This window comes from Theobroma umbraticum, unplaced genomic scaffold (genome assembly GCF_002168275.2).
Source record: "Theobroma umbraticum cultivar Fairchild unplaced genomic scaffold, ASM216827v3 scaffold_30.0, whole genome shotgun sequence".
In the NCBI taxonomy this organism is placed as follows: domain Eukaryota; kingdom Viridiplantae; phylum Streptophyta; class Magnoliopsida; order Malvales; family Malvaceae; genus Theobroma; species Theobroma umbraticum.
In genome coordinates, this window is record NW_018397254.1 from 5,791,846 (window position 1) to 5,804,051 (window position 12,206).

General features: G+C 34.9%; 3 protein-coding genes across 8 annotated transcripts in view; 1 reads left to right on the plus strand and 2 right to left on the minus strand.

The window, feature by feature from the left end:
* Nucleotides 1–263: 263 nt before the first annotated feature.
* RKD4 (RWP-RK domain-containing protein) lies at nucleotides 264–1,844 on the plus strand. Its single transcript, XM_021441877.1, has 3 exons — nucleotides 264–349; nucleotides 439–961; nucleotides 1,686–1,844. Exons 1-3 carry the CDS (start codon nucleotides 264–266, stop codon nucleotides 1,842–1,844), a joined length of 768 nt encoding a protein of 255 aa, XP_021297552.1.
* A 138-nt stretch (nucleotides 1,845–1,982) lies between these two features.
* LOC110412845 (uncharacterized protein At4g00950) lies at nucleotides 1,983–3,983 on the minus strand. The gene is given in 3 exon segments (XM_021423487.2): nucleotides 1,983–2,343; nucleotides 2,346–2,418; nucleotides 3,177–3,983. Coding segments are annotated over 3 exon segments (687 nt in total). The 5' UTR covers nucleotides 3,762–3,983; the 3' UTR covers nucleotides 1,983–2,314.
* A 6,451-nt stretch (nucleotides 3,984–10,434) lies between these two features.
* The window catches only part of LOC110412808 (Ribonuclease P protein subunit P38-like protein), a 3,997-nt gene continuing 2,225 nt past the window's right edge, over nucleotides 10,435–12,206 (minus strand). For 3 of the 6 annotated variants that reach the window (XM_021423445.2, XM_021423437.2, XM_021423453.2), the window contains exons 3-4: nucleotides 11,183–12,096; nucleotides 10,435–10,915 (exon numbers count right to left, since the gene is read on the minus strand). In XM_021423445.2, the coding sequence (XP_021279120.1) occupies nucleotides 10,577–10,915; nucleotides 11,183–12,096 (1,253 nt within the window). In that variant the 3' untranslated portion in view covers nucleotides 10,435–10,576. The remainder of the gene's footprint in view (nucleotides 10,916–11,182; nucleotides 12,097–12,206) is intronic. The other 3 variants (XM_021423475.2, XM_021423467.2, XM_021423459.2) reach the window with 3 other exon arrangements.

Consider the following 12,206-nt stretch of genomic DNA (forward strand, 5'->3'; position numbering starts at 1 on the left):
AAAATCCAAGAGATATAATCTTTGAAAAAGGACAATAAAGAGATATAAGTGATGATGATCATCATCATGATGCAGCGCCCCTATTAGTGATTGGTAATTGTTCACTAATTAATGATCATATTTAGTGCATTCCATGAAAATTGTGTAACTTATTAGACGTGTGCACAAACTTCAATAATGCATCCCCCTCCTGTTTATATATATAGACACCCTTTTTCCCACCACACTCTCTAACCCCGTCGTCTCTCTCTCCTTATCTCTCAATGGATTCTACGAATCTTAATTTTCCAAAGTTGGTGAATGCACCTGATTTTGACTGGTTCAACTTTGAAGAAAACCCATTCGGAACGTAAGATATGCTTAGTGTTCTATGTTACTTTACTATTTTCTTTTGACTTACAGATTTCAATTCTTTAATGGGTCTTTTTCTTTATGCAGGGCTTTAGAATTGCCGCCTTTTGAAATGGACGGCTTTTACGACTTCAATGATTATAACTTCAATTCACTCGCACTGCCTAGCCGAACCGATTATCTTGAGTTCAAGGATTTCGAAGATATAAGCGGTGACTTTGCCTTGTTTGAGAACACCAGTACTCTGCCATCACTGCATGAAGATATCCTGGTTGACGCAAAGCCACTAAAGACAATGGTTGGTCCGTTGGGGCAATATTGCGGCAATATTACTAATATGGGTGGTTCAAGTGAAACAGTGACTGTGATCCAAAGTGATTATGGGGCTTCAAGCGGATATGGTCAGCAAAGGAGACTTAGTGGAAGAAAGAGGACTGCCCCATTGGAATTAGATGAGATTCAGAAGTATTTCGATTTCCCGATATCGAGAGCAGCTAAAGAGATGAACGTGGGGCTGACTGTGTTGAAGAAGAGGTGCAGGGAACTTAACATCATGAGATGGCCTCATAGGAAGATCAAGAGCTTGACGGCCCTCATTAACAATGTCAAGGTATATACATGCATGCATATGTTACAGTCAAATTCTGGTTCTAAATTAGTGTACACACATTTCACTTGAATCGGATAAACTATGTACCATGAGTGATGAGTGGAACCAATATATGCTTGAGATAAAGAAGTAGTTGGTAATTATGAAACCTTTGGTTAATTCAAAGTTGTGTTCTTCATTATTCATGAACAAATTCACTCAAGATAGAATGGTATGAAAGTAGGCTAAGTAGGCTAAGTAGGCTACAGCCTGCATGTAGTTCTACCTGCATCCACCATGAAATAAAATTGCAAAAGAAGCTTTAAATTTTAGTATATTACATTAGCTTAGGCGCAAAAAGGGTATAGTAGTTATATCATATTCACTTTCCTCTAAAAAAAAAAAAAGAAGGGTTACATTACATTCTAGAACACGACGTGAGGATGTAGACACTCATTAAACAAACGGTAATTAATTGGAACCCCTGAAACTGTTTGTGGTGTTAATTCGCCGTTATTGACACCACTCATCTTTGCCCATATGCGTGAGCTTTCACCAAAGTCTATCACTTAGCCTGAAGACTTATTCTATACAATTATTGTGTGTGTGTGTATATATATAGATATAGATATATATATGTAAATATATGCAGGCATGCTTGTTATATTTCATTTTGTTTGGACAAGAACAATGGGTATTCCACTCTACAAGTCAAGAACTTATTCGTCTTTTACTTTTATATTAGGAGCTTGGATTGACTAAGGAGATAATGATGTTGGAGGAACACAGGAGGTTGCTTGAAAAACTGCCAGACATGGAATTGACTGAGAGAACAAAGAAGCTGAGGCAGGCTTGTTTCAAAGCTAATTACAAGAAAAGAAGGTCCCTAGCAGCTTATTATTGACCGCAATGCTATTTTGTTTAGTGTTTACTTTCTGTCATATATAGTATAGTCACCACAGCTGCCCCTGATCGGTATAGGTTTGAATTATAACCATTTGTAGAAATTTATGATCAGAAATGCCAATTGACCAAATCAAAGTTTCTAGATAAGTATACATGGTAGAATTAATCTCAGAAGTATATCTATACTATATACATCAAAAACATTAGAGATCTACTTTGTCCACAGTGGTTCTGTACCAGACCGGCTTGATCAACATTATATGATCAGATGGTTGAGATTAAATTTCTATCTCATTTATGAAGAACAAATGAAACCTAACTGCCCAATGGTTTATGCCAAGTAAACCATCAGATCCATCACATATTGTGAAGCTTAGGGCTCTAAGTATTCCTTATTACATAATAAGAGACGAACGAAATAACTTGAAATTTTCATTTTTTTTTCCTATACAAAATTTGTAACTGATGTCACACATCAGTCGGTGGCAATGCATTCACGACGCCTTTTTCTTTATTTTCTCCTGCCCGCGTCTCCATGGGACCACTTGCTTAAAGCTCTCATAAATGCTTGCCTGCAGTTATGTAATATATATATATATATATATATATATATATATATGTTGAATGATTAGCGAATCATCAAGTAGCAGAAAAATGTAAAGGCAGGGGAAAGAGAGCACATTTGAAAAGTCAGGGGAGATATATCAATTTCTACACATAAGGGATTAATACTTTCTTTTGCCCATTCCTTTCACATTGCGGTTGAATCACTTCTGGAATGCTGGCACCGAAACTAAATGCTCATTAATTTGGTAGATAATGGTAGTAATAGAATGTGAATATGAAGAGCAATTGCTCAGTTCACCTGTCTAGAACTATCCGATATGCAGTCTAATTGTACTAGCCTTACAATATACCAAAGGATTTTGCCCCCTTTTTTGGTAATGCAGATAAGAAATCGTAGATCAGTCTCATAGATATGAGCACCTCTCCTAAGTCATATAATTTGGTGCTTCAATTCAGAAGTAAAAGAGTAAAGGTTAGCAAAACTACTTCCAGGAAAGAAACTAAAACGGGAAGTGCAGTTCTGATATATACAAGTAAGTAGAGAACAGAAAAACCATTTCATCAGCAAGAGATATAGAGATTATCTAAAAGTATCAGATGGAAGTCTGAGAACTGTAAATATGTAAAGACAATACCTGATCTCAGATATTATTGTATCTTTTATGCCTAACATTACGTGGATAATTAAAAAAAAAAAGAAGGTAAAGAGATAGCAACTAATAGGAGAACAGATCATCAATGAAAAGCTGGTTTTAGTACTTACCAATACATGTGACCGGGCTTGAGAAAGACTTAATAAGCTCCCTTTCCTCCTAACCCTTGTGATGTTCACCTGTGTACCGCCACCGCTGCTGCCGCCGCCACCACCATCAACAACGGGAGTGGATGAAAAGTCAAAACTTCCCTGAACAATTCGTCCAGCCTTTCTAAAGCTCCCCCACCTACTCGATCCAAAGATAACCTTGTCCTTATTCACCCTCTTGTTGTTGTCCGGTATCCTAAAAGACCCTCCTTTTCTAAACGACAACGTGTAAGACACAAACCGACCCGCGTCAGGTCCGTCCAAGACCGTTGTTGGAGATGGCATGTTGGCAACCTTAGCCTCAGCTAACAACCTCGGAGGCAGTTCCAAGCACCTTGCACTTTTGGGCTTTGATTGAGTACTGGTAGTATCAGTGCTGGGACAGGGCCTAGGCTTCCCTGGCGCTTCCTCCCACTGGAACGGAATCGAAACTGAGGTGTGGATCGGCGATGTTTGCATCCCTGATGGCTCTTTTGCCTTACTCGGAAATGAATATAGAGAAAGCTTTGGTGTAGAAGGTGTTTCAGACTCTTCCCCTGACCTCATTTTTCACTAACCCTAGAAACCTGATCATGCAAACGTTTTATTCTCACACTATAAAATATCCAGTTCTGTTTCCTGCGGGGCTTTTCAGTATTTATAGAGTTAGAAAATGGGTTTCAAAGTTCATAGAGAAAAAGAGTGGGGAAAAGAGGGTGGCGATGAATGTGAACTGCAAGGATCACAGCAACAACGGCAACGCTCCTGGCGCTTCTTATTCACGAGAAAATGCCCAGGTTTTTCTTACCCGTTTGGCTTGTACGTTGAAAAAATATACTTCACGAAATGCCCTTGGCTCGAAGAGGGTCCCACGTACGGAGAAACCTTCTAGTTTTGATTGGTTAAAAGTGACAATCAACAGTCCCGATTAGATTAAGATATAAGATCGATCGTTTGAAAAGTCACCTAGCTGTTAGGTTTGAGCCTGGACAGGTCAAGTTAAGTACAACATCCAAAAGGTCCGAAAAGGCCCCAGAATAATTAATCAAATCATTTGTTTAATTATGAAAATCAAGCCGGCGAGTACTATAGTAGTAATCAAGTTTTAATTATGTAGAAAAATACAACTAGTACAGCACATTATATTTAATATTTCCTATATTGTTGGTATCGAATGAAATTGACTGTTCTAGAAATCCTCTAATTTCCACTTAACAAGAGATTTTTATGAAATTACCGCAACAGGAGAAGGACCGACACTGCATACGTATCTACAACTACTAACTATATCTACCCAAAAAGACTGGTCGATCCCAATGTGTCCGAGTCAAAAGCTTTACAAGAAAAGCCGGATATCTTGAAAATTCTAAACTAATTTTCCTACGCAAAGAAAGAGATGATCAGAGGAGGAGTTAAGGCTTATAGTTGATATGATAGCGACTTTACTGCGTCAGAGCATAAATTTTTCTAGGCTCAGCTTACCAAACAACAGTTTCAAGCTACAAGGCTCTGGATTTTGTTCACGTAACCAAAAAAAAAAGAACACGCCGTTCCTGGTGGAACGGAATTACATTAAACGAGTGATGAGCTTAATTACTAGGATCAGTTTCAATAATCTGACTAAAATAAGTAGGTCAGATTGGTGAATAACCGTCGTGTCTCTTTACTTTTCAGTAAAATGCTTTAATGTTTGAATACTTTATTCCTATACGTCCGCGTTTTATCCTTAACTTACGTAGAAAAAACAACAGCATAAAGCTACGTGGATTGAGTCTGCAGAGTTTTAGGGTCCAATGGATGTCACATCTTCTGTAACAAAGAGTTTTGGTTCACCAAATAAAATAAAGAGAATGAAAGAGTTATTATGTAAAAATAAAACAGAAAAAAAATTATTATTATTATTATTATATAATTTAGTTTATAGAATGAAATAGAAGAGAAATATTATTTCTAATAATTGATTGGTGAAATGATAATTAAGAAATGGATAAAGAATAATTATTATTTTGTACTGTTATTTCATTTATTTTTTCTTTTAACAATATTATTTTCCTATTTTATTATTTTCTTATATATATATTTTGCATTTTTGACGACAAGAATTGATGGTATGCAAGCGACTCAAATTGACTACTAAAACACTGATATGAGGCTTCTGACGGCCAAATCAATCAAGCAACTCTCGTATTTGGCGTTTTCAATGCCTAGATCTTATGGTAAGTAATGATCCACGTCCAAAGATCACTCATAAACCATTCTGAATCAATGCGTTTGGATTGATTTTAAAGTGATCTCGTGACTTGTAGGTGGTTTACGTGATCCAAAATTTATAATCAACTTTTAAGGTGGTTCATGGCTTTAGGCACTTATCCACTCACTTTTGATTAAAGGATAAACCATATAAAGATTGTGTTTTGGCTCTAGTTTTGAATTACTTCTAAACTAATAATTATTTTAAAATTTTATTATATATAAAAATAAGTTAAATATTGGTAAATTATAGGATTTTTTTTTAATAAACAGAAAAACATTCATTCCATTTACAACTTTACAAAAGCAGGAGGTTAAGCAGCCACCAAACCTCATCAAATCCACATTTGCAGGCACACGAAAACAACCTGCAAAGCTAAACCACTGAAACCCTTAAACCCTTAAAACGTTTATAATAATTAATTAAATAACAAATAAAATATTTTACTTTTCTGTCTCTCCACCGCTCTTTTTCTTGTTTACCGTTTTTTTTTATCTCTTCAACCTCATCATCTAAAACTTAGATGATAACAGTAAAACGAGTCTTATGATATGTTAAAGGAACGGTAAAATATAAATTCAAGTGGAAAACTTATGAGATTTTGTGATAATAATTGTGTTGGTTGTTCATATGATGTCAAAAGCATTACAGATTTTTGTTTCTCACTTGATAATGGCTCAATTTTCTATTTAAACTGAATATATACATGGTTGTTACCTTAGCTGTCAAGCATGCACTTTGGCTAAAAGAAATTCTAAATGACTTGAATTTTAAACAGGTTTGTGGGACAACAATTTAACATGACAACCAATCCGCAATAATCACTGTCAAGAACCCAATACAACATGGTTGTACCAAGCATATCAAAGTTAGATATTATCTGATAAAAGATGCTGTAAAGAGTGAAGAAATCAATGTGAAATATTGCAACACAAATGAACAAGTTGCAAATATCTTCACCAAGGGATTAGGCAAAAATAAATTTTTCATTTTCAAATCAAAACTAGGTTTGTACAAAATTTAAGTTAAAAAGGTGTGCCAGAAAATAAGTTTTGTCCGTGCATTGAGATATTTTTTCATTGTTGTTAGCCCCAAGTGATCCTTTGTTGCAAGAAGGAAGACAATCACGTGTAAATGGCTCAAGTGATTCATTAAATCATATAGTATTGTTTTTAATGTTATAAAAAAGTGTGACTCTTTAAAAGATCACGTTTATTGTTTGTGTTTGGGTCAAAAAAGGAATACAGTTTTAAAGCACACGTTTCATATTCCTATTAGTTTTACGATATTTTCTTTATAACCGTATGGTAACCCATTATTGTCTTTATAAAGCTAAGCTTATGATGAAAATAAATTAATATGTTGTTTTTTTATTTTAACTTTTTTATTTATTTTTAATTGTGAGAAATTTGTTAGAAAACAAAATTTATCAGCAATTCTTTTCCGCACCACGGTCCCTGCCAAGGCACAAGCAACTTTTTCGCCAATATTTCACGTTGGTTTGCAGGGCAATTCTCCATTTGTCAAATGAAGCATGAGTGCCTCTGTTCACCATCTTACTACACAAGGGATGTTGCTTAATTGCTAAAGACCCCCCATAATGATGCAGCAATGAGGAGCACACGGAAATGCAGGAAAATATTCAACGTGACAGAGACACACAAAGCCTTTCCCGATCAGGATCTTCCTCCACTCTCTGAAAGGCTCAAACAGATACTGCGATCTCTACTTGGGTCACATCTTATTTGCCTTGTAGTATGAGCCTGGCATCTAATGTATGGGTCCCCATTGAGGAAAAGTCACAAATCGAAAGAATCAATGCGTTTTGGAGAGGTCCAATCTTTCAGTTTCACCCATACCTCTCTACAGGTGACCATAAATTTAATCCGATTGTTACTTATATCCAAATCATATCAGCATAAATTGGTTGAATGTAGGCCTCAAATAAATAACGAGGAGGTGCTAGCTAATGTAGATATCACTCCTCTGCCTCACTCTCCATCTCCAGCCGCTCGTGCGGGCCAAGATGGAAGTAGAATACGGGGCATAAAGTGTACTGAGTTGGACTCCATCAATGTTAATTTAGACCCAAAATCACCAATGCCCCGAGCATTGAGTGGTTGAGGGCATTGAATGTGAGTTGATGGCGGAAATAAAATGAGTTGATTTTATGTCAACATAAGGTCTGGATTCTTACTGAAGCTTGTGATTGGCAATTTTCCAAGTAAGCAACAAAGGCCAGATCTAATTTTGTTCAACCCCCAAGTCTGCAGTGTTTCTTTTCACGTGGAACCGTCTCCATATATAGAGTGTGGAATCTGAACTAGTCTGCTGATTACATGCTTTGAACAAATTCCACCTTGGTGAAAAAGCCATCCAGTCTGCCCTTTTCTGAGTGCAAATGGGAATTATTGGGCAAATTATTAACTGCGTAACGGTTCAATCAATAGCGTAATGACATTGATCTTAATGGAGGGTACATGTTTGAAACTGAACATATTGTTAGGGGATGGAGAAAAGAACATTATAGTTGCCTTGTAGATAGATTTTTTTTCGTCCTTGATATAAGGGTATATTTTCCCAGAGCAATGGAAAGAGGACAGGCATTTCCTTTCTTGGAAATTTGACAGGGTTTCAGCACTTGCTTCTTTATTTTTTTCATTTGGTTTATCTTCCGACTCTATCAACCCCTTAGCCTTTAATCTAATAAAATGATAATAGTAGAAGTTTCGAGTGGTTAGCTTAGTCGTAATAAGCCCTTCGCCAAAGCATTGAATGACTAGAATGCGAATCAGCATCTTTGACCAAGTCCTTAATGCCCTCAATAGCAAGCATATTACATTTGAAGTTAATGGTTTCTTTGGAATAAAGCTGGTAGGTACATGAATATCAGTGATAATCAATATCTTCACCAATTGGCATGTACGGTGTAGTAATGTACAGCCATTTATTACAAGTACTAGCATGTACAACATTCTGTGTTGATTAAGAGACATTATACCTTTTTTCTGGTGGAGGAGTAGAGAGCCTTGACCCATTATTTGTAGTTTGATCCAAAGGTGGGCTAACTTTAGCATTGTTCAATTCAGTCCAGGGCTTTCGTGTATCCTTTTGGGCCTAGTGAAGCTTGGACTGAACCCAAGACATTGGTTGATCACCTGTTTAGCGGGCCTAATTTAATCCATGTGTTTCCGTGACCCATGTGATCGCTTCTTCCTTCATAAAATATTGTATGTAACAATGAGAAAATATATAAGCTAAGACTCCTTTAATAAATAAAAACACAGTTACGTAAAAGAAGAAACACTTTCTTTTCTAGATGTTTTGGTTCGGTGAGATGCAAATGCGTCGCCCACATGTTTGGTAAAAGTAATGGAATCACCAAAAAGTTAGGCCATTTTTGAAGTGGAGGAACATCAAGATCGCCGGCCTAAGGAGGAAAGGAGATTGGGAGTTTGAGACTCTAACCTGACACTGACATTCATTCCTCCATGTAAAGGCTTTTGATAGTCGACTGCATGATTGATGATATGGTGGGATCAATCCCTTCTTCTTTTTTTTTTTGAACTTTGTTTTCATTAAATGTTCGCAATAAATAGTTGCTACTAATTAGTTTAACAAATAAATTTACTAATTGATTTCTTTTTAGGCTTTTGTATATAAAGGATTTTTGAATTAAACGAACTTTAATTTTATATTTCCATGAATAAGGAAGTACCCTTTTTTTATGTGATTGCGATTGACTATCACTATTAGAACACGTCACATGTCACTTGGCAACCTCATCCATTATCGAGACATGTTAATAAATCACATTGAAAATCATGCAGATAAAGAATGACAACTTTCTTTAAAAATTATATATAGTTATATTTTTATTAATTTTAAAAAATTATTTTATTTAAAATAAAAAATAAAAAATTTATTTAAACACCATAAAAGTTAAAACCTTATTTGAATAATTATGTATAATTAAAAAATATTTTTTTATGTATTAAGTCTTCTCTTTATCTATAACTACCTCATAGTTACATCTTTTTTATGATTTGAAATGGATAAAATTAAAGATGTCAATGGATACTCTATTACAAAGTATTTGCAGTATTCGATTCGATTATGTAGGATTAAGGTATCTTATAATCTCGTTCTTATAGTAAAATTACTATTCGAATCGAGTTTGAGTATCACCTCTTGGGTACTCAATATCAGATTTTATATAATTAAAGATAAACTCATATCATTAATTAAATTAATTCATAAAACTATAATTATTAAGTAACTTGTAATATCTTTTAATACATATATTTTATATGTTGTGTTAATTTATAAAAAATATAATTATTATTATATATATACTTTTAGTATCTATACCTTAAATATAATTATGTTTATTTTTTATTTTATGTTAACGTTATAAGAAACTATAACTTATAATATTATTGTTTATAATATATATTTTTGTGCATATAAACTTATATAATATATAAGTAAAAAAAATATAAGATTATAATAATTTTAGAATATAGTTTTTTATTTAATTTCATGGACAAACCCATATAGTTAATTAAACTTGTAATGTTTAAGTTGTTGTTCAAATATTTATTTTTAATTATTTAAGTTGATATTTGAGATATTTGTTTTTGATTATTTAAATTTAAAATTTATTATTTATATGCTTTTATAAATTTAATTATTAACAAATTATATGAAATATAAATCGAAATATTATTGTATATAAATACGGATACGAATTCGAGTCCAGATAATTGAGTATCCATGAAGAGTATGTTAATAATTTTTTTACATAATCGAGTTTTTAAACGAGTTTGGATAATTATCGGATAGTGAGTATGTATTAGGGTTCAGGTTAGAGTAGTAAATTTAAAAAATATTCTAATAATTATCAAGGTTCAAGTACTCTATTTTTTAATTGGATTCAGATTCAGATTCGAATACTTCAAAATTAACAGGTACCCTACCCATTGACAATTTTAGAGAAAACGTAAAATTCAGGCCATTCATGTTTTAGTAAATTGTATTAAGGAATTTGTATATACAAAAATTGGAATACAGAATTCAGCAGAATATGGAACTCTTATCTTGAGCTTCACCCATATAATATATATCATTACTACCTTCTAAAATGTGTCATTCCCTCACAAGCCAATGTCCCTTCAAGATCTCCAATGATTCGAGCTATTCGAACCTCAAGACCTCTTTGAACTTCCTGAAATAGAGATCTAATATTATCAGCGAAGCGCTTCATGTCAAAGGTGGCTGACTTGTCAAGCTCCACCCCGATGAACCCAGAGGCTATTTTGGATTGAACTTCCATCAACTTTTGACCTGTTGCAACCATGTATCTCTGCAGCTGGAATGTCTCCTCCAGGAAATGCTCCAGTGTTTTACTATCTCCTTTCATTTTTCTAGTGCTGCAATCTCCTTGACTCGAGTCTATATCATTGTCATGCTGAAAATTGTTGTTGAAGATGATGATAAGCACATAGCAATCTATTTGACTAGCAAAATACTGATACATGCCAGTGAAACTGTAAAGTAAATGAAGAAGTTTGATTTCGTTTTCGAAATTAGTTTGAACCTGGTGATGAACAACATATAGAGAAGAAAATGTTCAAAAATTTGCGTAGAAAAAGAGTTGCTGATCACCAGTGAAAGATATTGAGATCAGTAAAAGCCAAAGCAACATCCACAAAATTAGAAATCAATCTGAGCTTACCATCCGCTTACAGAGATCATCAGTCTTCCCTTGAAGGGACAGGTAGCGGCTGACTTGTTTATTTAGCAAAGATATCAACGACAGGAAGCCCTTCATCCCATTGTTATCGCCTTCCATATCCTCTCCACTTTCTTGCTTTCCTGTTAATCTCTCAACCATAAGAAGTTGCTGCTTCAGCCTTTTGATTTTGTAAGAAACTCCAAGAGCTTGAAGATCCATCCTCCAGAGGGTATTTTTGGTTTTACTCAGGGACTGAACAGGTAATGCTGACTTGTCAGCAGAATCGACTTCTACTGAACAATTAGTTTCTTTTTGAGTTGGACCTGGGTTGGAAATATCTCTCTCCTCTTCGAACTCCTTTTCAGGTGATTGGACTATCAATCTGATGTTTTTGGAGTCGTTGTAAGATGGGTTTACCTCTTCTTTCTCGGGATGTCTTTCTTGAGACCTATCTAGCAAACTTGTTTTTGTTTCTTGCTCCCTCTCAATTGACTTTTTCTTGATAAACTTGACTTTGGGCCAAAAGGAATCATGTGTTAATGCTGGATCATGCAGTGATAAATTTAATAGGTTCGTCTTCTGACAACTCAGAGGCTTTAATTGTGACGCAAACTGCTCCTTCAAGGAATCCAATTCTTCTTCTCTCTCCAGTAGCAAGGCTTCCAATTTCATATTTTCCTGTCTGAGCTGTGACACATCCTGGTTCAGTCCTTCGACATGAGACTGCAGCCGCTTCGATTCTAGTTCCATGCTCAGCAGCCGCCAACGAAAAGCTTCTAACTTATCATCTTTCAGTCTCATTTGTTCTGCAAAAGCATCCAGTTCCAAGTGATGCCTCTTCTCAATTACAGCTGCATACTTTTCTGCTTCTGCTCGAACCCAACCTTCCAAACTTTTGACATCAGCTGTCACTACTTCAAATGCAAGGACAGATATGGGATAAAAATACAGAATTGAAAAAAAAGGAGAAATCTAATACAGAAATGATACTGATCATAATACGTTAAGCATTTGAGTGGATCTC